The sequence below is a fragment of the Ursus arctos genome, unplaced genomic scaffold, assembly GCF_023065955.2.
Source record: "Ursus arctos isolate Adak ecotype North America unplaced genomic scaffold, UrsArc2.0 scaffold_3, whole genome shotgun sequence".
NCBI lineage: Eukaryota > Metazoa > Chordata > Mammalia > Carnivora > Ursidae > Ursus > Ursus arctos.
This window is the reverse complement of record NW_026622985.1, coordinates 54778887-54806259: the sequence shown is the minus strand read 5'-3', so window position 1 is coordinate 54806259 and position 27373 is coordinate 54778887. Positions and strand designations below refer to the sequence as shown.

The 27373-nt window shown below is 39.6% G+C and overlaps 1 protein-coding gene across 6 annotated transcripts in view; it reads left to right on the top strand.

The window, feature by feature from the left end:
• SKAP2 (src kinase associated phosphoprotein 2) overlaps window positions 1-27373 on the top strand; it is a 330384-nt gene that overhangs the window by 285514 nt on the left and 17497 nt on the right. For all 6 annotated transcript variants that reach the window (XM_057304344.1, XM_057304343.1, XM_048213016.2 and 3 more), the window contains one exon: window positions 23214-23291. In XM_057304344.1, coding sequence (XP_057160327.1) covers window positions 23214-23291 — 78 coding nt within the window. The remainder of the gene's footprint in view (window positions 1-23213; window positions 23292-27373) is intronic.

Below are 27373 nucleotides of genomic sequence, written 5' to 3'. Positions count from 1 at the left end.
TCACTTAATAGATTCAACAAATATTTATTGAAAGTCCATTATATACCAGGTTTTCTTCTAGCTGTTGGGGGTTTAGGTATTAAAAAACAAAACAAAACAGACTGCCTCTATTAGGATAATTACTGATTATAGTTAAGTGCTACGAAGGTGAGGGGAAGATGTGAAAGGAGTAACTGTTTTATGGTCTGTGGTCAAGGAGGGGGTGTGACATTTAAACCGAAGCCTCTAGGATAAAACCGGTAAAAACAAAAAGGCAAATGAAGCACCTTCTAGGTACAGGGAACAGGTGCAAAGACCCCAAGAGAACCAGAACCAGAACGAACCAGAAAGGAGGGCCGCTGGTAGCCACTCAAAGAGAGATTAGAATGGGATTGAAGAAGTAGGCAAAGTAAAACGTCTAGACTAACATCTAAACATTTAGAGCAAAGTAAAATGTCTTCACTATGTAGCTAGTTCATGGAAAGAATTAAAAGGTGGTGTGGCAATTATAACAATACCATAATGGTTAACAGTATGTGCCGGGTACTTTTCCTAAGTATTATCTCATTTAGTAAGTATAAATATTTTATGGCCTAGGTATTATTACTGTCTATTTTATAGGTAAGGAAACTAAGGGGTGGAATTAGGACTGCATTCTGCATTCTGACTCTTAGCCAGTAACTACACTGCCTCTCAACAGAAACATGTCCTTAGCCATCAAGTGAGCATTTACTGACACACATGTACAAAGACACCAGAAAGGGTCATGTACCAATCCAATCTCATCTTCACATCTGACCTCTCCTCTGAGCTTTGGCCTCATATTTCAGGTGACTTTTGGCCACCTTGTCAAACTCGTATCTAAGATCAAATTCAGCATCTGCCTTACTAATACTGCTCTCCCTCCTTTCTTCTCTATTTCTGTTAACAGCATTAACAGTCATGCAGGTTTTAAAAAGTAAAACTCAGAACCATCCTTGATTCCTGCCTTGATCCCCGCTCCCCTAACCCGGTCAGTTGCCAGTTGCTGCTGATTCTACCTCCGAAGCATCATCCATCCCCAGCTCTCCACTCAGACTTCAGCGATGCCTCACCTGGGTCATTATCAGAGCTCCTAAGAGTCCTTCCCCCTTCCTGTGTGTGTGTCTGTCTCACCAGCCAACCTGATAATCTGTTCACCACATTGCCAACAGATGGATCTTCCTGAAACATACCATGGTCAGAGTCATCCCTTGCTCAGTAACCTTTATGGGTCTTCGCTGCCTAGGGAATCAAGTCCAAGCTCACTGGCCAGGCCCGAGCTCCTTGCATGATGTGACTTACGTTTGCCTTTCCATTCCCATTCCCACCGCTCGGAGCCGTTGTTCAGACAGACTGAATTCTTAACCGTTCTTTACTCCTGCCCTGTGCTCCCATCTCCATGCCTTCATCACCTACATAGCACTAGGTACCTTGTCCTAAACCAATATGTTGAATTAATAAAGTAATTAAAGGACAAAAATCTGCTCAAATAGCATATGGATAAAACTTTTGGTTGATTGTTTCATTTTTCCATCCACCCAGTCCACAATCAAATCTACCGTATTTTTTAGTATAACCTCATTAGCCACAGATACAGAGTGGGTGCTAACATGATGAATAAATAGCCCCGTCCTCAAATATGCTATAATTTAATCAGGGACACAAATATATGAACATCTAAGTATAGGAAAAACAAAACTAAACATATATAGATAGATCTGTCAATATATCTAGCAACCTATCTAAATCACATTCTTACCAATTCCAAAGTCCAATAGTATTACTCTACACCTGGGCCATATTTTCCCTTTCCACACCCATGTAGAATCTTTATATTCACCCATCAGAAACAGTGAGAACACTCTTACTGATTCTGTGTATTTATTACACCATTGTATAGTTTTGGTATAAATATAGTATTTTCTCTAAACCCACTTAGGTAGAACCCTTGTGGTTCTTCCATTAGAAACAAAATGCCCTTGGGACACCTGGGTGGTACAGTCAGTTAAACATCTGACCTTTGGTTTCCTCCCGGGTCTGATCTCAGGGTCCTGAGATCCAGCCTCATGTGGGGCTCCACGCTCAGTGGGGAGTCTATTTGAGTTTCTCTCTCCTTCTCCCTCCCTAAAATAAATAAATAAATAAATATTAAAAAAAGAAACAAAATTCCCGTAAAGTTTCCGTATATTTATTGGGCACAACACAGTATTTTTATAAGTATAGAATGGTATAATACTTAACACAATATAGTATTATGGTGTAGTACTAAATACAGTATTATGATATCATGTTCTCTATCATTCTGGGCATTAACATTCTTATCAAGAATGTCTCAGCTGATGCTAGGAGACAGCGTATATAAAAGAATTTAAAACCTCCTTTATAAACTGTTACTTTTTCGTTTAATGGGGAAAATATCTTCAAGAAAAACAGAAATCAGAAGTTTCGTTAAGTCCTATCTTCTGTTGCTACAAAATGTTGAATGCTCCCCGCCTCCTAAAGGACGAATGCTGTACCCCTTACTTTGGCATCCAGAGGTTTTCCACGGGCTGACTGAAGCCTCGTGTTCCAGCCCAGTCCCTAGTCCACTGCCCCAACTCTCCAGTTTCAGCAAACTTGCTTACCTTTCATTCTGCCTCAGACATCCCTTACTTTTCTGCCCTCACATTTTTGTTCATATACTTCCATCTGTATGGAATGTTCTCCTTTTAGTTCAGTTTCTAACCGGATTTTCAAGAGTTTTCAGGCTTGGATCAAATCCCGTCTCCCCATAAAGCCTCTTCTGCCCATCCCAGCATAAAGTGACTTCTGCTTCTCTTAACTTCTATAGCACCATACATTGAAAAGTAACCTCACACAACTTTGTGGCATTATTTATGCTGTTATACACTGTTCTCAAAATCTTATATTACTTTGCATGTCATTATTTATCCAGCAAACAAATGGATGGGTCTTTATATCTTTATTATATTCACAAGCTCCTTGAGGGCAGGGATCAAACCTTATATTTCTTGGCATTCCCTAAAATAATACTTAGACAAGTGCCCTCCTCATAAGAAGTCTATAAATAATACCTGAGTAGTATAGTCTTAAGGTAGAGGGGGCTGTTAGTTAAGAGAAACTCTTTTTTTCCTCGATGATGATTATTTTCCCAATAACAGCAATTACTGCAGAATCCTGAAAGAATGATTATACTAACCAGTATACGATCAGTGGTATATTGAAGTATGGCTGATCTCCCAAAACCTCATTAAAATCTAACCTTACTGTTCCAGTGAGCATAGTCTCAAATAAATAAATTTGTGAAATATAATACATTGAGTGATGAAAAGCTCTAATATCATCAATCTTTTGTACCATTAAAGATAGATCATCTACCGTGAGCAACAGGAACAACTTGAGTTACCATTTCCCTATGGAGGCTAGTCATCTCAAGCAAGACACTTCCCAGGAAATGACATTCTCCTTTACTCCCACTCATTCATTAAAGACCACAGGTAGAGTAGGTCTAAAGAGCACAGGATTGTAACTATGATTTTTAAAAGCTGACATCTGCAAGGATAAAACTCAGAATTTAATGTAACTAGTAAGGAGATGATGAGCTTCATGTTTAAAAGTAAACTCGGATATGGAAAGTCGCATACGCAGCTTAAGGGATGGTGAAACCAAGGCTAAGAATCAGTGATTAGATAGATGCTGGGAGAAGGTATTTAAAAATTATCTCTCAAGCCACTGCTTTGATTCGGTGGGCGTGGAAGAGTCCTTGGAAGGTCTAGAAAAGAGGAAGGCTGTGGTCAAGATTCAATTTGCTCACTCCTAGTACCAGCCATGGCTTACATTAAGTCCTTTGTTTCCCTTCTCCGCTCCACACCCTTTCCTTCAATTAAGCAAGCTCCTTTTCTCAGCCCACTGTTTACGTCCTGCTCCTGATTTCACATTGCCTATTACAGTCTCTCATATACGAGATAACCTCATTTCACTTCCGTGGTCAGCCTGTGTTTTCTTTCAGAAATTACCTCTACATCTTAGTTCTTCCTGGAAACCTAGCTTGATTAGGCAGGTCAAGGTGAAGGTCATTTATATTCGTAGTAAAATACAATCTCTCTATGTATTGCTTAGGGCATAACGGTAAGAGACAGTAACTCCAAAACATGTAGATATACATATCTAGACACTTGGAAATATGTGAGTTTTCAGCTTAGTTGTTTATTTAATATTTCTTGAGAGCCCAGCATCAATTTAAAGGTATTGTGAAGCAGTCATTTAAAATTCTAATAAATGAATGAAAAAGGAGCAGCAAAAAAAATGAAACATAAAATTAAATGAGAAGGGAAAAAAGCCTAACTTCTCTGTGAGCAATTCAACTATTCGTTATTCATGCAACAAATTGTTTTTTCAAAGTTTTTACTTAAATTCCAGTTAGTTAACTTGCAGTGTAATACTAGTTTCAGGTGTACAGTACAGTGATTCAACAACTCCGTACAACAGCTGATGCTCATCACAAGTGCCCTCCTTAATTCCCATCACCCATTTCATCCGTCCCCCTATCCACCTCCCCTCTGACAACCAACAGTTTGTTCCCTAGTTAAGAGTCTGTTTCTTGGTTTGCCTATCTTTCTTCCCTCTATGATTGTTTTGTTTCTTAAATTCCACATATGAGTGAAATCATATGGTATTTGTCTTTCTCTGACTTATTTCACTTGGTATAATACCCTCTAGTTCCATCCACGTCGCATGCAACAAATTATTATCAATTATTCATGCAACAAATATTTGTTAGATAGCTGTTTTATGTCAGGCACGGTGCTAGGCACTGGAGATACAGTACCCAATGATAAAACTCATAGTTTGTTAAATAGCTCTATAAAATATTCAGTAAGAAATAGTTTTAGAAAAGTAATCAGAGACTGAAGACAGACTGATAAGAAACAGTGATTAAAGCCAAGTGTCGGCCAGTAGATGACATATCTAAAAGGACCATACCCAGAGAACAAAATGTGGTTGTGAACACCACCTAAGGAGCATTCTGAAGATGAAAGTGAAATGATCAAGGTCAGGCAGTTTATTAAATGAAGAACCTTTCAAAAAAATGCTCAGGTGGGGGAACTATTGGTATGTTTGGAAGAGGCCAGATTATAGCATATTCACGGCACACAGAGAGAGGGGAATTTGTATTCATGAAAGGATCTAACAAAGAGTTAACAAGAAAGAAGAAAGAAAAAGACTTTTAAAAACAACTGCCGAGCCCCTTTAACATTTAAACCTATTTTTTTTTTTTTTTTTGCCCCAACAACAACAAAAAAAGACTTTCCAAAGGAAGTGGTGGAAGAAACCCCATTGCTTGAGACATTAAAAACCAGATGGTCCAGAGCCCTAGAAAATATTCACGCGGGATCAATCCTTCACTGGGCGAAAGCAAAGGGACCCGTGCAACTTGTGTTTTGAATCTCTAGCTTAGCAGTGCTATGAAAATAAAGATTTACATTTCCTTGGACTTTTCCTTACTTTCTTAGCTCCCCTTTGTGGTCTCACAGCATTCTGTGTTGACCTCTATTACAGCTGGCCACACAGGAATTGCCTGTTTACTTGGGTGACTCTTCTCCTTGCTCCAAGTTTTGTGAGCTTATCAGGCTTTCTCCCCACCCCTGCAGGAGTGCTGTGTGCCCCGGGTTCTGGAAATGGTCCTTTACAATGCTTTTTGCATTTGCTTCTGCCAGAGCCCCAGGAGTTTCACAATTTTTATGTTAAATTTCTTGGCTTGCGAAAAGCACACTTGAGGATAGTATAAATTTGGATCTCACATTGTACAGTCCTGGGGTTTTGATTTCTCACAGGAAACCCTTCCCCCTCCCCCTCTGACCACCATCATCCAGAGCCCTAGAAAGACAAAAAGCTTCCTTGTGGTTTCCCTGGGTGGTGGGGGTCTTACTTCCAGCTCTCTGCTTCTCATGGGCCCAAGACCATGTCTCGTGTATCTGTGAAGATGTTAAAAATCCAGGCTCAACCCCACCCTGCAAATGGTCATTATTTCCCTTTGAGCAAGTGGGGAGAGACAGGTCTGTTTCAGCTTGGTTGACCATATCGCTAGAGGCTGAATTCCTAGTCACAAGTAATTAGTAACTGCAAATACACAACAATAGAGACCTAGCTTAATTATAAGTCCTTGATTTATATACTTAAATTCAAGTCAAATAAACAAAAATTTGAGCATATATTAGGCAGATGTGAGGCGTCTAATATTTTTCTCCTGAGCACTAATGGCCTTTATTCTCTTACTATTAATTGCTTCTTGATATGAAAAATTTTTTGTTGAATTTGTGATGGAAGGATCTTAAATGGCTGCTGATTACTACTTAGAAAAAAAAATGACATTTGTATATACAAAGAATTACTGAAAAGTTATATCAACATAGAGATCCATCCAGACCCAAATGTATGCTCTGGTTTTATAAGTGAAGAATAATACGTATTTGTATTTGAGGTCATGTCAGATGAGGTTAATGTGGTTATATCTTAAAAATGGGGTTGGCATTCCAATCAAATGAAGTTCTTCTAATTTAAATAATATATTTTATTCCCTATGCTGATCAATCATTTTCTCTCCCAGAAAGTCAAGACAGTTTTTGCACTATTGATTTGCAAAACTTACGTGGCATAAACATTATGTGACAGAAGTTGTTTGTTATTAAGAGAGAGAATATCATCTCCAAGAAACTTGTCATCTGGAAATAGGAAAAATCACACGAAGTAATTTTATTTGTATCATGGCTTTTTCACTGTTGGCTACATTTGTGACAGCCGATTTCATATTAAATATTAACAGTATTTTGTTTATGCTTGAATGTGCTACAGTAGGAAGTAGATTTTACTCAGAATCTTCCTGGTTAGAAAGTGTATCATTCCAGTTTAATGATACACTTGCAGGCCAGTTACGAAGAACATTTTACATATCCAAGGCAATTAGGCTACCACTTGGGTGTCAAAATTTTGAGGTTTTCTTTACCCTTTGGTCTTACCAGGTTATTTGGTTTTGGAGGTCAGAAGTGGTAAAATATTGGGAATTTCATTTGGTTTATACTAACAGAAACAGCTACAGCTTCTGGGAGATCATGGATATTAATATGCATTGTATGATTATAATGAATGACCTATGGAAACAGTTCCTTGTTGTTGGATTTTTGATACAGGAAGCAAACTAGAGTTTGTATTTTTCATTTTCAAGAAGACTGATACAATAAAAAAACATTGATACGTTGAATTTGTGTTTCTTGTACTAGTAGAAGAAGTTTTATTAGTAAATTTGTATGTAATTGCAATGACATCTCCTTAAAAAAAAAGCCTAACTGAATTGTGTTGAATCTTTTGGGTTCGCGAAGTGTGTCTGTGATTTGTGTTGTTTTGATACTACTTTTCAATATATGAAAATACCCAGGAGACAGGCTCCCGCTGAATTTCTGGTCACTATGTCATCAGCGCCATGAGTGTATGTTGTCAGTTGTTTAAACATCGTGAAATCCGCTGTGGGCTGGCAAGAAGCATCTGGGAGCCAGACTTTTCCTGTGGACACACGCCAAGCAGTGTATTATATTTCCTCACGAAAGTGAACTATATTGAGATCATTTTTCTTTTTGAGTTTTTTAGTCCAGGAATTATTTTCTAAAGCTAAGTAAGGATCATAGGATAAAATTGTTTATAACCTGAATTCCAGAGTAGCTGGTTGATAGCTATTCTTATTTAGCTTGAGAAGGTGTAAATAAGTCATGCAATTAAACCACTTCGGGTAGCTAACAGTATTCTCCTAATTACACTGTTCAGGAAAGGTCATATGTCATTTCATGTATTCTCTTTAAATCCATGATTTGCTCTAAGTAAGGGCAATAAACACGGAATGACTCTTTAAGTAAGTACTATAGTTGGACATGTCATTAAATTTACGTGTTTGATTGCATTATTTAATTAGATAGAAAAAAACCCTTAATTGTATTTCAATATACACAATTACAGAATAACCTTTATTTTAACTAAAAATGCCAGGAAAAGTTTGTAAAATGTCATATTTAACTTCAAAAAAAATCACAGTTGTGGTTCTGGGACTGGAAAACAAGAATGCTTTGTCGTACTGGAAAATAAGCTGGGGCTTAGTTTGAGAGCACTGGCACTGCCTAGACTAGAGGTCCCTGAGGTGGCAAGGATTTGTCTTTCCAGAACGGATACATTTACTCCATGTGTAACCCTGGGCCACTGTTGGGTGAGACCTTAAAAAAGTACGATCGGGTTTGCCTGCCATGTACATTAAAAATACCCTGGCCCTTTTACCTGAGAGCAGACATTTTGTTTATGTTGGCCTTATTTCTGGAATCCAAGTAAAAGACACTTTGCAAATGAGAGTTCAACTTCTCCCTTTAGGGAGCCAAAACTGAGCAAGTGTGGTTCCTCACCCCCCCCCCTTTTTTTTATATAAGTTTCAGGTGTACAGCTTTATAATTCACAGTACAAAGTAATCACCACGACATGTCTAGTTACCATCCACCATGATATGGTGGACCTCCTTCCCCTCGGTAACCACTAGTCTATTCCCTGTACCTATAAGTTTGTTTTTCTTTATTTTCTTTGTTCTTTTTTTTTTTTTTTTAAGATTTTATTTATTTATTTGAGAGAGAGCAGAAGCAGGGGCAACAGTAGAGAGAGAGGAAGAAGCAGACTCCACGCTGAGCAGGGAGCCTGATGTGAGGATTGTGACCTGAGCTGAAGGCAGATGCTTAACTGAGCCACCCGGGCACCCCATTTTTTGTTTTTTAAAGATTCCACATATAAGTGAAATTATATGGTATTTGTCGTTCCCTGACTTATTTCACTTACATTATACCTTCAAGGTCCATGTTGTGGCAAATGGCAAGATTTTATTCTTTTTTGCTGCTGAGTAGTATTCCGTTGTACAAAATAGACCACCTCTTCTTTACCCATTCATGTATGGATGGACACTGTGGACACTTGGGTTGTTTCCGTATCTTGGCTATTGTAAATAATGCTATAGTGAACATCGGGGTGCATATATCGTTTTGAATTAGTGTTTTTGTATTCTTTGGATAAATACCCAGAAGTGGAATAGCTGAATCATAGAGTAGTTCTACAAGGGTGTTGTTTTTTTCCTAAGCTCAAATTTTTATTCTTATATACTTCAAAGAACATCAGATACTATTTTGCGGGAACGAACACCAAGACCTCCATCGAATGAGCTCTCTGTGCCTCCCCTCCTCTTCTACCCCCTGCAGCTTCTACCTTGCTTCTGTTGGCAAGTCCTCTCCACAGAAATAAACTAGTTCTAGAGGATCTTTCATTTTCCCGACACTATGACATTTTATCGTAAATGTGTCTGTGTGTCAAAAAATACCTCTTAACTTAGAATTGAAAATGCCTTAAAAACATAATTCTGAAAGTCCATGCCCAGCCCTGCCTAGGTACATGGAAATTTTTATTTCAGGAGTGCCATTCTTTTGTATTATGTAAAGTGCTTTAATTTGCTGCATTTTTCATGTCTTACTGCAGTCAAATCTGGTAAGAAACTATAGCTATCTCATTCAGGATTAATCAATCTTCTTAGGCCCCTGGGTAGGACGGAAGCTGCTCTCGACTCTGCTTGCTTCGGGGGCTTGGCCTTCCTCTGTTTCTTCATCATATTCAGCCTCTGAGAGGGAGGTGACGGCAGATGATTTTTCCATTTGTAAGCCGCCTTCCAACTGAAAGAAAAATGGAGGGGCGAATGCCAAGCTTTTCACTTTCGGTGGCCATTACAAACACAACTCTTCTCCTGTTGTCCAGCAGGGTACACTATTTTTCAAGGGAGCTATTTTTTTTATACTGTCAGAGTTAGCCAAGTTATTTTGTCATTGGAGAGTGTTTAAAAAAAAAAAGAATGTATGTCAATATGACATCATGAATATTTACTTTCTCATAAGTTACATGTTATGGCAATTGGTTAAAGTGCTGTTAAATTAATTAACAAACACAGGAACAAGTGATCTCTGCAAGGTCTTCCATCGACAGGGAAGAAAAAGCATGGTGCTTCAGAACTTGGGCTCTGGAGGCAGACTGCCTGGCTTCAAATTCTGACGCTGCTTCCTAATGCTGTGTTATGCTGAACAAGTTACTTAAATGCTTCTGTGCCTCCATTTCCTCGTCTGCAAAATGGGACTAACAGCATTACCTTCCTCAGAGGGTTGTGAGGATTGTGTGAGATTTATGCACGTAGTGGCTAGCGTGGTGCTTGGTTCGTAGACAGTCCTCTACAATCACTTGATTGGAAATCTTCTCTGCACTGGGCATTATATTGGCCACTTCACCTCATTTTATTCTCACAATAATTCTCTCAAGTACACTTTGTATTTCTGTTTTCCAGATTGAAAATTGAGGTTCAGAGAGTTTAATTAGCTTGCTAAATCTGTACAGCTAGTAAGAGAGTAATAGAAACTTCTGGAATCCACATTTTATTTGCATTTCCATAGTTCCATTATATCTTTTGGGATTGATATGGGACTAATTTCTGCATGACTAATTTCATTGTAATTAATTTCACACTAGAACTATTTAGCGAGGTGCGCCTATATTTTGAAGTTTAAAAGGCAAATGACGTTTGAAGATACAATGTCCTAACTAACTTATATTCAAATTATGATAAAACATGTAAACCATTGAACTCTCATGTAAAAGAAAGCCTCAGAAGGTATGCCTCTATGTCAGTGGTTCTCAAAGTGTGGCCCCGGGACCAGCAGCATGGGCTGGAAACTTTTTAGAATTGCACATGCCAAATCTACTGAACCCGAAACTCTGTGGGTGGGGCCCAGCAACCTGGGTTTTAATAAGCCCTCTGAAGTTGGAAAACCGCTCCTCTAGGTGAATAGCGCACCATGGTGGGATGCCAGAGATATTGATGTAGTTCATAATATCTAGTCCCAAGCTGGAAGTTACGTATCACAGAGGGAGCATGTGGTGGTAATAGAAAAATACAAGTGGGGCTGTTATTTGAGAATTGCCCTATAAATATTAAATATTCAAGACTGTGTGCTCAATCTCTTCCATTCCTTGGATTTAGGGCTTCTAAGCAGGTGGTAACTATTACTTGCAAGCCTAGCCAGTTGAGCACAAAGGGCTGAGAGAGCGAGGATGACTTTCTGCTCACCCTCAGCTTCTTGTGCCCGGGATACATCGAGCCAGGGATCGGGAGGGTTAGGTTTTTTCTCAGTGTTTAGCAACGAGGAATCTTCAGCTAAGAGGAGCTGACACTAAGAACATGGAGAGGGAGGCAAAGCACGAAGCAGTCATTACCTCTGCATCTCGTTCTTTCTTCAAGTAGACTTTAAACATGGAGTAGCAGACAAAACAATGGAGGCGAAAGGATATAAGAAGTAAATAAGGAAACTGCTGCCATATCCAGATTTAACTGTGGAAAAAGTTAGACAAAAGCAGTTGTCATCTTAGAATCCATCATAGGCAATGAGGAAAAAACTGGCCATCAGCCAGACGTATTTGCTTAGACTTCAGCAAGGCAGATTTCAGAAAATTCAGAGAAAGAATAGGTACAAATGTATGGTATTAAAGACAAATATTTTAAAATATCATTTAATGCCAAATGGTCACAATGAGGAAAAGGCAGGAGAGGAACAAAACTATATCAGTGTCTTTGTGCTATAATTTGTCCAATTAATGCAATTTTACAGGGTTATATATCAAGCACTGAAATGGCCCAATACCCGAGGAAAATGTGAAAAGAGCTGAGATTTGTAAATTATGCTAGGTGTAACAAAAGGTGTATAATTGCCCTGTGTTTTTGAAATTTATTAGGGGCAGTAATTTCCAAGAAAACAATCAGTTTCTATTTTACTTGCTCCTTTTCTGTCAAGAATTATCCTTCAACTGATAGACTGGTAGCAGATAACAGAAGCCAAGGATAGGCAAAGAGATTCGAATAGATTACCCAGCTAACCAAACCCCATTTGATTTTCATTCATCAAACATTCCCGGAAAACATTTTTTTTTGTTCCAGCCCCTCTGTTAGGCCTGGTGGGGGAGTTCCCACTGGAAAGAAAAAGAGACAAGTAGACAAATGTTTGTAGTGTTCTATGAGAGCAGTGATAATGGAGGCCTGTACCAAGGCTGGAAGATCACAGAGGGGAGTGCCCAGCCGCCTGGAGGAGTTTGGAGAAAGCACCCTAAATTGGGGGACGTTTGAGCCATGTCTTAAAGATGATTTGGAGTTAAGTTTGCCTTCTGGCTTACGTAAGACTACATCACAAGACAACTTGTAAATGAAGTGATTGAACTACTGTCCCTGATTTTGAAGGAAACATGCGGGAAGAGAGAGATGCTAGAAGTATGAAGTCTAGCAATTAATTCTTCTACTCTTAAAAAGAGTAGAAAGTTGCAGTATCTTAAGTTGGGTGTCCTGGAACAGACTCGGAGACGGTTGCATGTAGAAGACTTATTGGCGAGTGGTCTTGGGAGATACCCTCGTATGAAAGCGAGGAAGGCAGAATTGGGCGGGAGAAGATGACCCACAATGCAGCTGTGACTGAGTCCGCAGCCGAACTCTTGGGGAACTCTGCGTCCGGGATGATTCTTCAAGGTTGTTGTTGAGGCAAAGGGGCATGTCTTTATGTCCCCCACATCAGCTAATTACTGGCTCCTGGCTCCTCTGGGGCAGGGTATAATCTTGAGAGAGGCAATTCCCTGTAGCCGAGAACAGTTCCTAGTGAGGGACACAGCTGTGAGCCAGCAGCAGTCCGGGTCCCAGCAACTGGAGGATGTAGTGTTGGCCCTGAAGAGGACATCTAGGAGGAAAACCACATTATCCATGACCGATGGGTTCTGTAAACCCTAGACAGTGTAGGAACTTTGAAGTGGACTCTAAAGGCATCAAAAAGTCTTCTGTGCACTCTAGAAGATGAAATAATGATTACTAGAACCCATCATGTGTTCAGGGAAATGACAGACATATAACTAGACTTCAGTGAGGCATTTGGCCAGGATTCCCATGAAATCTTTATGGGTATAAACACTATTGGATAACTGACTCTATGGCTGTGCCCATAGGGTGCTGATTAATTTATTTTGTGAATGCCTTAGAGCTTAATTCTCGGTATTGTCATACCATCATATTCATCCATGCCTAGATGAAGATACACAGGCTATGCTCTCAGTAGACTGAAATTATGGATCAAATCTAACAAGATGACATATGATAGGATATCACACTTGCTCCAAAAATCTTATTGCGCAAGTATGAGAAGGGAGACTTGGCTTCACTGCAAACGGGAAAAACACATAGGGATTTTGGTTAACAGCGCAGTATGACTCAACAGTGTAATGAGAGTCAATCCTGAGTGTGTGCTTTGGGAAAATGAAATAATTATCAAATAGTGTTTTGGGTTAGCAGACTATCATGTTTTTCATGTTGTGGGTTAACCAGTGTTCAGATATTTCACTAAAAATGATCTTGCCGTTGGCAACAATATGGATGGATCTAGAGGGTATAATGCTAAGTGAAATAAGTCAGAGAAAGACATACCATATGATTTCACTTGTAGGTGGAACTTAAGAAACAAAACAAATGAGCAAAGGAGATAAAAGAGCAAGAGAGAGAGGGAGAGAGGCAAACCAAGAAACAGACTCTTAATTTTAGTGAACAAACTGATGGTTACCAGAGGGCAGGTGGGTGGGAGATGGGTTAAATAGGTGACGGGGACTAAGGAGGGCACTTGTGATGAGCACGGGTGTTGTATGGAAGTGTTGAATCATTATATTGTCCATCTGAAACTAATATTACACTGTATGTTAACTGGAATTTGAATAATAACTTAAAAAGAAAACACCAGGGCAGTTTTCCCAAACGTTTTGGGTCTCAGGAGACCTTTACAATTTTTAGAATTACTGAGGACCCCACAAAGCTTTATTTATGTGGGTTATGCCTCTCAATATTTACTATATTAGAAATTAAAACTGAGAAATATCAAAATGTTTATTAATGAATTAAAAAATCATGATGATAAACCCATTACATGTGAGCATAAAATATTTTCAGGAAAAATCACTATATTTTCCCCAACATATCAGTGAAAAGAGAGGCATGGTTTACATTTTGGCAGATCTCTTGAATGTCTGTTTTAATAGACATCATTTAGACTCTCAAACCCGTGTCTGCATTCACTCTGTTGTGATACGTCGGTTTGGTGTAAGTACAGTCAGCATATGGAGAAACCCAGCCTCATACAGATCTCCAGTAGGAAATCGGAAGTGTTTTAATAGTCTCAGGAGGTAATTGTAGATATTCTTCTTTGATGCTGTACCCAAACTGGACAAGTAGGAGTTAAATGTTAGTGGCAGGCCGGAATCCAAAACCGTATCAATGAACTTACCATACTTCGTTACATTAAAATTCACGGGGCTGTCTTGTACTTTGAATGGATCTCTTACCGTGCATGTTTTTGTAACATCATGGCTTGGTCATTGGGAAAATATTGGTTCACCGCATTATGCAGAACTTCCAAATATTGGCCAAAAAATGGCAAAATTTTAAAAAACTACATTAATATCACTACCAATCTCATTAGAAAAGTCTTGAAATACTGGGGAGCGGTCAAGCTCACAATGGCAGGTCTAAGTTTCGTAAAACTCTGATTTTTGCTTGACAGCTTGTATTTTATCATGGCAATAAACACCAGTTATTTTCTTTGAAATAACAAGCTCACTTCGTTCATTTCTGAGGAAATATCTGCGACATTCCCAAGTCTGAGTAACCAGTTTGCCTGTCACTCATTCTTTCAAGTGGAAATGGTGTTCCGCGGAAAAAAAGCAGCTAGTTCAGCATGCCGCTCAATCTCTTGCACATCTGGAAATGCAGAAGTGTGCTTCATGCATTCTTCTGATTTTGTCACACAGAATATTAAAAAGACATGCTCTCGGGATTGATATTACGTGGAAATAATGTGCACTGCTTCCTCACAGACGTTCGTCGGTGAAGCTGGCTTGTTTGTTTTTAATGCTCGTGCAGGGCAGTGCAGGAGACAGGGACAGTTTGGTGCCACTGCCGTGATTGATGCTGAGATGTCAGCAGTTTACCCATCATTGCTCTGTAGCATCGGTGCCAATGTTAACACAACGAAAAAGGCAACCGTCTTCATTTTAGTATGAAAATAGTTTTGACCTCACAGACTCTCCACCTCCCAGACGAGTCTTGAAACCACTGTTGCTACAAGGGATATGGAACCAAGAAGTCTAACGGGTGGTGGTTCCTCTTCCGTCCCGCGCTTTTTCTTTCCTGGGTTCGAGAAAAGGACAGTAAGGTGCACTGCGCGGGAAGAGGGTGTGTGTATTTGCATAAGCAGAGGACACAGAGCCAAAGCCTTTGACACATGAGCTCTGCATCCGTCTATCTGCTTTTTTCCTAAGGTTAGAGCAGAGTAGATCCTTATAAAACAGCCAAGTTGGAATGAAATGATCTTAACGCCACCCTTTTTATCATTAGATAGTATTTTTTTTTACAGAATAAAATTTAAGCCAAAATCAAAGTTGAGATGAAATAGTTTATTTTCTAAAAAAGGATTCAAATCAGGTTATAATAAAATACAAATACATTTGGGTGTAGAAACATGGGGGGGATAATGAAATACATAACTATTGGGATATTCTTATTAAAAATGAGAATGAAGAAAAATCAGAAACTGAGTGAAGGCGGTCTTGGAGAAGATGTTAATAGTGTTAATAGTGGTTATGAATAAGTCCTGGATGATTTAAAAATATGTGTCTATTTTGCTTATCTCAATTGTCTGACTTCCAGCAATGAACAGATATTGCTTTTGTAGCAAGAATAGTAGAAAAAAGTTTATTTAAATTAAAAAACAGAACTATTATTAACAGCAAACTGTAATCGTACCAGAAACCCAGAGCCAGATTGAGGTTACTGTAACTGAGAAATAATTTGACATTCCTGGGTTGAAAGAATTGTAATAGTGCAGAATTTATTGTAAATGTTCATTAAAAAGCTAAGAGTTTGAGCTTTATGGAGTAGTTAGGGGAGTTTTATATCGTGGTGTGTTGTGAATATAATACACTGGGACAAGGAAGAGGCCCATTTCATTGTTTCCTTACGTCTCGCACTCTCTGGGAGTAGAATCATTTCCTGACTCACAGTCACTTCTGACGGACAGAATCTGGCCTATTAAAACCGTATTTTTAACCCGTGTGCTTTCTTTGCTTGCCTTTCGTTGCCTGGGGATGATCAAGTCGTGTAAGACTGCTCTCGAATAGAGAGGGACCTCTGGAGCAGCGGCGACTTTTCCAGAAATGTCTGCAGTGCGTGTTGCGTAGACGGCAGTGCAGAGAGGGAAGAGCCGAGTGCCCTTCACTGGGCACATGACCTTGGCCCCGTCATTCGGCACCGCGAGTCTGGTTCCCTGTTAATGAAGGAAGGAAACTGGAGTCTAGCTAAGGTTTTTCCCCCAAAGATTTTCTCCAGATTCTGTCTAATGAGATTCTTGCTTGAATTTGAGTTTTTTCCCCCCCAGCATCCCAACCATGATGTTAGCAAGTTGAATGTCTGTGAAAATTTATTATTTTTGTATTTTCAGATTTGCATATAAATTATTAACTTTAATACAGTACAGAAATATACTCTAATCTTCATGGCGTTTATTTTTGCTTTTGAAGTACACTGATAACCTTTTCCTATCAAACGCTGGAAGAATAAAATGTCAAGGTTGAAAATTAGATCGTATGATTGACTAACGATTGCTTATTTGGCTGCCTTTGATATCACGTTAACCTTCTGGGTTGCCAAATTCATAAGTGGCAGTAGAACACCTAGCCCCTAAGGTAATGACCTTGCTACTGCATGCTAATTGTGCGTTGTTTTTTCCCCTGAGAAATCTGATCGTCATCGTCCTGCCCAAATCCCGCTCGGAGTGCTATGGGGTAGACATTAGTCTTTGTACTTTACAAAGATGAGAATTACAGTCTCAAGGTGACATGAGTAACTAGAACTTTAACAGTAGGCCCCAGTGTGCCTCAATATCCAGGAGAGTAAACACGACTCTGAATGTGCCATTTCAGTTGTCTTTATCTTCTGGTTCTTCTTGAAGTTTCACATAATACTAAAAGGCACATGCTTCTGTCTTTGTAAAAATATATCCTTTATTGCTGTAAAATATATGTCAGTCTATTAAATAGAAAAATCCTTTAGAAGTGTCATATTTTAACTTACCAGTGGTCCAGGATTTATAGGCCCCGAAGGAACTCACTTTCCACATCGTCCTGGTTTGAATTCCTTGCCCAGACCTCTTCGACTCTTCCACTTGACTCCCCCCTACTGCTGGCTTGGGGGCTTGGTCCAGGTCCTGAGCAAGAAGAGGGGCGGAGGTGCCTTTGTGTGAATCCTCCCTGCATTTCTCGCTGTTTGACCCCGTACTGCTGGGACTGGCCGCAGGGGTTTTCCTTTCCCCATCATGTCTGTCCCATCTTCTTCCAGCCGGGGACATTTTGCTTGCAGGACCCTGGCACCCAAGCCCCTGGAGAAACGTGCAGGACAGTGTGTTGCTCTGGAATGCAGGCGAACTTCTTTGTTTACAAAAAGACTCACCGTAACTGTCTGTATTTAAACATGTTTTTCTTGTTGAAATTCAATGAGAAAGAAAAGCTGGCTGGCCTAGAAAGAATGATGAAATAGTATTTCATAATAAAATAATTGTAATATTATTTGAAATAACTGAAATATTATTTCAATTATGAGTTGCATTGGAGACCTTTACAGAGTATCAGGTACTGTGTGCTGGCTTCCGGGCCCTTGAGGGTGTGGACATGAGAGGTGGGGAAGGAGAGCTGGGAGAGCAGAAAGGAGGTGTGTGTTGGGGGATCCCGACTTGAAATTCTGTTTCTAAATCATCACTGCAAGGATAGCTTACCTTACGGTGTCCTTCGCATACAATGCTATGGTGGAGTAGAAACTGCCCACTTTTGTGAAAATGTTTTCCAAGTCCACAAACAGACGATATTCAAGTGAAACTTTAAAAAACAATCCATCTGTAAACTGAAGAGAAGGTGGAGAGAAGTCACACATGCTGGGGTTTCAGTCCCTGTTCTAACGACTTGTGTGGACCTGGGTTCTTCAAGCTCTGTAAGTTTCATTTCTGCATCCATAAAATGATGGTAAAAATACCTGTTATTACCTCATAGACTTGTTATGAGGATTTAGTTACCTAATGGATATAAATGCATAAGCATGAACATTTAAGCAATAAATATTAACTTTTCTTGAGACAAACATAGTCTCGTGAGCAAATGAAATCAGGGCAGGTAGAGATCTACACCCAGTCTTTATTTCAGAGCATAGCTTTTGATTCTGTGCTTTATGTCTCTTAAAATACATTGTAATTCAGCAGAGCTGTTTTCTGAAGGTACTTAGAAAGGTAATCATTGTGTGTGAGTAAAAGATTTTCTCATGCTGTCCTCTTCTCCCTGGAAGACACGATCAGATCAGTTTTCAGCCTCTCTGCGAACGTCACACACCCTGTTTTGGTGCTAACAAATTGTCGTTAGCCTTTTTCAAGCAATGTCAGCTGTACGTGTCATTCGCTTATCACTTTTCTCTTTTGGTTATTTTGTCCTTAAACAAAGAACATTAGTAAGCAAGAAATAGCCATTTTGTAAAAACTGCATAGCTAGACAGATCTGTGATCCTTATTAGGGTAATAATCCATCTGTTATGGAACTTGGATCAATTTGTAAATTAAATTGATTAATCTAGCAGGGGAAAAAAAAAGGTCTTGACTTTTCCCACATAAGCATTTCCTCAAATGGTAGTCATCCTAAAAAGATTTGGGAAGACTCAGATCTCTGGTATTCTTTCTTTCTCTGCTCAACTCAGAAGGAAGGCCAAACATCTTCTGAAAAGGGGAGCGAGAGTAGAGTTCAGCTTTTGGATTCCTTGGGATCTGACTGTTCCTGGAACTTCCATATTTTTGACTGGCTATAATGTTGAAACCTTCTGACGATGACCAGAATATTTCTAATACTCACGATTAGTTTAGTAAATGCGTGACTGTGTTTGAATTATCTTCTGCAGTTAGTTTCCTGTTATTTTCATCTTGTCTGATCAACAAAATCTTCTGATGATTCTCCTAACAATGTGTGATTGGAATAATAACTTCACATGTTGAAGAGTTTTGTGCTGCAGCTGAGACGCATGTAAATACAAGCTGCTTATTTGCAAGAAGCTTCCAGATTTGCAATATGATTGCTATGGAAACCACATAATGAAAACCTTATAACCATCTGTGTGGTTTGATGGATTTTACCGCATAGCTGAGCTGTTTTTGTTTACTGTTATTAAAATGTTGAATGGAATATATTAACCCACAAACATTGACTATTTGAGGTATTAATTAGTATTGTATAATGACATTGTGACTCAACACCAAAATAAAATATGTTTAATAATAAACCTAAATAAAACAACATGTGTGTATATTTCTAATATATTGTGGAGGTGATTATTGCCTAGAATTTTCATTTGTCCTTATGTATTTTTGGAGTGGTGTGGAGAGTTTTTCTCTGTTAGTAGATGAACATAGTAGGATTTATTTTCATGATTTTGAATCCATTTGTTCACTCCATATTTATTGATCATCTCCCTTGTGCCAGATTGTATTCAAGATTCAGTCTGAGTTCTTCCCCCTAAGATTAAAACACACACACACACAGACATACACACACACACACACAAACACACACACCAAATTTGACTGTGTTTTCTTTTATATGGAAGCTGTTTGTATTGTTAGCCCGAGATAAAATGAGTTGTTCGAATATTGTTAAGAAAAACTGATGTATGAAATGCAGAAGGCTTTGACCTAAAAATAGGTTGGAAATGGAGAAAGGAGGTTTTTCAAATGAGTGTTTCCTCTTCTAAAATACTGCTTGTTCAGAATCTCACATGGATTTCAATTTGGATACTTCTCAGTAAATATTGATACTTCAGTAAACATTTTAATATCATTATTCTGGTAATTTAAGAATACACTGTGTACATTATAGGCACTTAAATTTTAGTAAAATAAGAATAAAGTCATAGTAATAAATTCTTCTAAGTTCATTGTTTACTTTGCCAAGAGTGGAGTTTTCCTTTTTTTTTTTTTTTTAATATTTTATTTATTTATTTATTTGACAGAGATAGAGACAGCCAGCGAGAGAGGGAACACAAGCAGGGGGAGTGGGAGAGAAAGAAGCAGGCTCGTAGTGGAGGAGCCTGATGTGGGGCTCGATCCCATAACGCCAGGATCACGCCCTGAGCCGAAGACAGACGCTTAACGACTGCGCCACCCAGGCGCCCCAAGAGTGGAGTTTTCCATTCAATTACTGTAATTAGTTTTTGTGATTATCTTGACACTAACTTTGGGTGGTGAGTCTATATCCAGTCGTGTCTTCTTAAGAGCAAAATTCGTGCTCCCTATATTGTTGTGGTCATGGCCTTTGACTTGAGGGCAAGCGCCCTTCACTATTTTTGAATTTACTCCTTACTGTCAGATTTGTGACCCAGTCGGAGGAGAGGGAGGAGCTAGGGAAAGAGAAAGTGTGAAAAGTAAGGTAGGTTTTCTCCTTTAAAAAAAGTTAACCATCTGTAGGATAAGTAGGTTGGACCAAATGACTGTAAATGTCCCTCATAGCTTCAAAATTTGTATGAAAACATCCTATTAACTCATACATGATAACTAGTCCTTGCGGTTTGGTGTAAGTGAGATAACTTGTTGAAAAGGAAAAAGACAGGATTTAGTATTAGATTTTTATTAGGTCTTCCTGTATTAATTACTATTTGACTGAACTATATTAAATTGCCAACATTAGGGTCAACTTAATATGTATAAAGTGCCAAGTATTTCCAGCTGTTCCTTTTTTTGGAGCTTTCATTATTTTGTTTGAATTGAGTTACAGAAATTCAAAACAGTTCTTGGTTTGTTTTATAAGTACAGTAACTCTCAAACTTGATTTAAATGTTGAATTTTATTAATCACCACTTCAAAGATTGCATGAGACTTCTAATTTTGCATCTGTACTCCTGACCTCTCTACCAAACTTTCCAGTTGCCTCTGGACATTTCCCCTGGGTTGCCTCGCCAGTACATTAAATCTCTCACATCAGAGGGGCATCTGGGTGGCACAGTTGGTTAAGCTTCTGACTCTTGTTTTCAGCTCAGGTCATGATCTCAGGGTTGTGGGATGGAGTCCTGCGTTGGGCTCTGCGCTCAGTGGGGAGTCTGCTTGACATTCTCTCTCTCCCTCCACCCCTCCCTGCCTCGAATAAATAAATTTAAATCTCTTACGTCAGAAACACAGCTCCTGTGTTCCCTCAGCAATATAGCTTATCACGGCTGTTCTTTTCTCAGGAATGATGTTCTCATTTCGCTGTTAACTAAGCTCAAACGATTGCTCTTCCTCCCTTAGCCTTCCACGTCCAGGCAGGCACAAAGTTTATCAAATTCGAGTTCCTTTCCCTCTCCTAACTGGCTCCTTTCCATTTCCTCTGCTGCTTCAGTTCAGGACTTCCTTCCCCTTTAGCCAGACTCTGAGTGGTCTCTCTCCCCACACCCTCCTTCAGGCTCTCTGGGACAATGGGATCAGATGACCATTCCTCAAGCATAGTTTTTGGTCCTGCCCTTTCTCTGCTCAAACATCTTCTGGGCTCTTATTGCCACCAAATAAAAGGCTAAAGTCCACAGCCGGGTGTTTATGGCCCTTCAACAGCTGGCCCAAACCACCAGCATTATCTCCCATCCTGTTCTTCCCCTTTGAGTACTGCATTCTTTAGCCAAATGGGTATTACTGTGCTTTTTCTTTTGCTTATTAGGACTGTCCCTCTGTCTAGAAATTTCCTCCTTCCTATCTCTCTCTATTCAGATTTTCTCCATCCCTCAGAGCCTTCATGGTGTCCCCCCTTGGGTGGTTTCCTCTCTGCGATCCTTCCGAAACTTGCCTCCCATGTCAGGTTCTATGCTCCTTAGACACTGTCTTCTGTCGCCTGTAGGCTGTCAGCTTCCTGAGGGCAGAAGCTCCCTACTGTCTTTGCCTCCCTGGCAGAACCTCTCTCTTACAGGTAGCTAATATCTGATGAAGATTTATCGGTTGAATTAATTAATAGTCATAATGGCTATATTTATATATTTTGAATATTTTACTTTAAAGTTTTTGATTTTTCTTGAAAGTATTCTTTCTGAACTCCATTTTTCTTGAGCATGCCATTTTGTTCATAGGTCGTGCCTTAAATATTTCTAAACTGTATATAAATCCTTAGGTGAGGAAAACGGACATGTAATAAATGTTTCTTTAATGTAAAATAATTAAATATAGTCTATTGACTCTGTTTAAAACTCTTCTCATTTAATCATCTCCTATTTCTTTAACTGGGGGGAATGAATGGGATAGGGGAGTGTGGAAATAACAAGCATAGGGCCCTGAATATGTTGCAGCATAAAGAACACAGACTCCATGATCACAAGCCTGAGCTTGAATCACAAACAGCGGATGTTTCTTTACTTTTCTGAGTCTCAGTTTGCTCATCTGTAAAGGAGGATTTAAAACGGTCTGTGAAGCCTTAACATCTGCGATAGCTTGTGGCACATAGTAGACCCTCAGTAGCATTTGGGGGGAATTGCCTTGCAGGGTGAGGGTCCTTCTAGTCTTCTCCTGTGAAGATCAAGGGGGAGCACATGCAGCATCTGATACTCAAGGAATGATTTATAGGTTAACCGTATTTCATATCACACATTTTCCCTTGGCCCCACCGATGTTTTAGGGACCATGGTTTTATCTGTGGTCTCCTGCCACAGTGTAATGGGGGTCTGTCCATACAGTGCTGGGTGTTCCTTCCCCAGATTTCAGGGCCGGTCTGGATTTAGGAGTGTTCCAGATGTGTTTCTAGAAGTACTTAAAGCATGTGCGGCATTAGTACGTATCTTCAATTTTATCAAGCCAACTGGTAGGGTTGCTATTCGGAAATAGCTAGAGGTTTGTTTGTTCAGCTTTCAGTTATTGAGGAAGGAATGTGAATGCTGAGTGGTTTCATTCTTTGAGAGGGAATATTTATACGTTCTGAACTTTCAGTTTTGCTCGTAAGATGGGGTGAGTACTGTGATTTCTGAGGACACCCTTCAGTGTGCCGTCTCTCTTTGTTCACAGAAGAGGAAGAGGAGAGCACTCCTGAGAAAGTGGAGGAGCAGAGGAAGATGAGTCAGGAGAGTGTTCATCCCACCACAGGTAATGACTGGTGTGGCTTCCTGGGGAAGCTTCTTCTGGTTTAGTTCACTTTCCCTTCAGTCACTTTCCTACCGCTGGAACGATGTTTACACAACTCCCCGAAGTTGGCTGGTTCGATCTGGATATCTTATGGCCGATAAGCTGCTTTGTCCCACTTAGGATGCATGGAAACCACTTGAGAAGGATTTATAAAGTAAGCCAATTTATACAAGGTATTCCTTCCTGAATTACTTTGTAATGACTCAATTAGCTTTCATTTCTGCACAAAGGAGATTTAGTTGCATAAATTAGCTTATCATCATTGAGGAAGTGTCACTGCTAAAGGACAGTTTATAGATACGACATGCAGTTGCTGTCAAACCTATAAGAATGTAATATAGACATCTGTGTATACTTTGTGCTTGAGCAGAACAGACTTCTGCCATTCAGAGACTAACAGGGGACAACAAGTTGCCCAGGGGACTGGCAATGTAGACATCTCTGAAAAGGTCAACTTGACACAGGCTCTGACAATCGACCCACAGCTCTGTCTTCTTTGATAAAAATCAGATAAACTTAAGACCGCTAATTGATCTGCAGCCTGTTTAAATGTTGGCCATGCATATCTTCGTTGCATATGATTAACACAGAAAGCAAATGAATTGGGTAAGAAATGCCAGAGTCCGGTGACAGCAGTTTAAAAATTGGAAAAGGCCACTGATGGCCTAGAAGGCTAGGAAGGATATTCCCCTTATCCATTTCCACTTGGCACATGGCCCCAAGAACTAATTATGACTGAGACTGGAAAAATAACTATACATGCTATGTACAAAATCACATGATATGGGCAACTTTTTTTTTTTTTTTTTTTTTTTGGTGGTTGTTATTTCCAAATAGCAGGAGATAAACCATATCTGTAGTGCAAGCATGAGGTTAGCTTTGATAAACCAGCAATTACTTTACACGGGAAGAAGAGAGGGAATGCCTTCTTATCGGGCCTTTTACACCTCTTCACAGCCGCATGTCAGCTGGGGCAAGGTCTGCCATATCATCCCATGTCCTGCAAAGAGCTGGAGTTGAGGGTCACCTTCCCTTCTCTGATACGTTCATACATCACTCTTTCCAGCTGTCAGAGGCTGGGCGGACGGGAAATGTGTGTTCAGGAAGTAGCTTTCCCGAGTCCTTCCTACCGTGACACGTGGAAAGGAAACAGAGGCCTGATTTCCGGACCCGGACAGGAAGGCAGGAGCAGGTTGCTGCAGGAGGTTTTGGTTCGCTTTTTTCAGAAAGGAAGTGAGGACGACGGCATTGGATGTGAGCACCGGGGTTGCATAAAATGCAGCTATAAAGCGCTAAGGCTGAGCGTAGCCTTGAGGACGCTACCGAGTAGTGTTTAAGGTTGCGTGTTTTATTATGTATCGTAAAGCTTCTGCCAAAAGCCTGGAGGTTTTTGTTTTTCTAAATCTCGACGCAGGTGTAGAAGGTAGACACATACAGATATTCCTTCCATAAACATAAGCATTTTGGCTGAAAGCAATTGTATTTTTCAAAAACCCTTTTAGAGTAACTCTCTCCCAAATTTTTGCCTTTGAGGGAAAGAAGAAAAAAGTCAGTTTTTCTTCAAAGGAATGCAGTAAGTAGATTTAGCTTTCCATGCAATAGCCATAAAGCACTGCAATAATTCTTATCTTTAGTGACATGAAATTCTTTTCAAGCAACAGTTTTAATGCTTTTGCATCTCAGTGACCTTTGCTCTGTCTGGGCTGTCAAAGATGTAACACTAGAAGTTTGTTTGCTGTGCGGGGCAGTGAGTTGACAAGGGTATTGCTATCTTGCTGAGTATCACAAGACGTGAACTTCTAACCTTACTCAAGAATGTTATATATTTTTCACGTTGACCGATTTTACTTAAAAAGAAAAAAATTCAGACGAATGTAAAATACGTAAACAAAAACACAATCTTGTATTTCTTATAAGTTCTTTCATGTTCAAGCTTACATGTCTTGCATGGATTTATGATTTATACACAAAATAAAGATTCCATTTGACTTATTTGCTCGCTGTGGATTATGCTTATCTTTCTGAAATGCTTTTTCAACCTCCAAGACCACTCAGGAAGAGATTCTCCATTATCTTATTACTGAATGGTTCAGTCCTTGTCATCATATTTTTAAAATCTTTTGTTTTTTGCAAAACTATCTCTGATTAGTTTAGCTTATATTTTCCTAACAGTTCTGTTACTGCCCAATGATCTGTTTTTGTATGTTTTCAAAAGCAGGAGCAAAAGCATTGTTGAAATCCTTCACAGGCTGGCTAATTTAGAATGGTTGTTTTTTCTTTCTTCCCCTTCTTTTTTAACCATTCACGCCTCCCAGGACAAGAAATGTAATGAGGTGGGGTTTTTAAATTTTGAAACCATACATCATGACGTGAGAAGGTTAATCCACGCAGTGATGACAACTAAACAGACTTATTTGTATTCAGAACGTATGCTTCTCTGCGGTTTACACGTTATGCTCCATACCATTTTTGTGTTGTTTTTTAAAAACATTAATTTGACGTGGATTATTTTTCAGTGGATAGGCGAACGATGCTAACTTTTGTGAACTCACTGTGCTTCTGAGGCTGTAGCCATGAGTCATTTTTTTGGGTACGGTCAGCCACCCTTAAAATTTTTAAATTTGATATTGTAAAAAGTAAACCAGAGAGAAGCTTGCTGCTCTCAAAGGAATAAGATAATTCCTAATTTTTGTATCTAGAATTCCTACCCAGAATTTTAACGTTATTTCCCCGAGGAGACCAAGGCTAATAAATCTATACTGTCAGGTTTTCTCTCTAGTCGTGGATCTTCTGCTTTATGTAACTAGTATTGCATTCTGAAACAGACAGAATAGTAAATTGTGTGTACATAGAGTCGTGCGACATAAACAACTTATTATGCTTTAACAGAGCTCACATATGGGACACAGAAATGAGGTTGGTCTTTGGGTAACATCATCATCGAGATTATAGAAAGCACAGTCGAAAAGGCATCTTTTTCCCAGGATTGCCAAATCGCTAGCGCTGTTGCCTCTTTACAGCAGTGAGATTTAATGAAATGCTCATGAGGCACGTCTAGGGAGAGATGCATCTTGCACACGGTGGGGGTCTCCCTTCCCCTCATGTGCTCCTGTGACTCCCATTAGTGTTAATGGGAGTTTCACCAAGCGCATCGAGGGGAAGAGAGACCCCAAAGTGATAAGGATTATGTGGCAGAAATCACCATATACTTTTTCTTTCCTTCTTTCTTCCCCCACCTCTTGAAAATCTATTGAATGAAAAACTGTTGGGAGAGAATCTGAAAAAGGAGGGGCAGGCGGCAGGCTGGACAGCTGGGGACGCACTGGGACGCTCGCGCTCAGCCAAAACTTCTCTAGTTTTAGCCCAAGTTTTGTTTCTTTAACCTTTTTGGATCAAGCCTCAGGCTAAGCAGCATGGGGAACACACAGGAGCCTCGACTGGGGAAACCAGCTATTTAGATCCTTTTACCTCCTGGCCAGTGACTGTGGGGGAGGGCCTTGCATGTGAAATGATGTCATCCTCTCTGTGCTCTAATTCCTTGACTTTTAAACTGACACTGACGGACTGCATGGGGCGCAACATTTGACCCATTTAGCAGTTGATTTAATCTGACTAGAATGTCTCAACTTCTAAATCTCTATTTGTCTAAATAAGTGGTTTTTAAAGGAAATCAGTCACTTTATTATTAAGTAATTCTTTCTAAAAGAAAAAATTGACAATGTTTGGAGTGATCTGTCCAGCCGGAGTGCCCTCTAGTGTCCATTTGTAAAATTTACTTAATATGTGCTTTGGGGGAAAATGTAATGAAGGGTGGCCGCAAGCATTGTTAGTTCGTGGTTGGATTCCCAGGCTCATAGACATCCCCGCTGGTATCAGTGATGAGTGCTCAGATGCTGGAGGGGAAAGGTCAGAAAGGTGTCGGTCTCTCTCTTCCCTTCCGTCCTTCCCTCCTTCCTTCCTTTCATCTCTCCAGCCATTTTTCTCCCCCCCCCCACTTTGAATTTTTAGAAAACAGGAGAGAAAATTTAATAGGATTTGGCTAG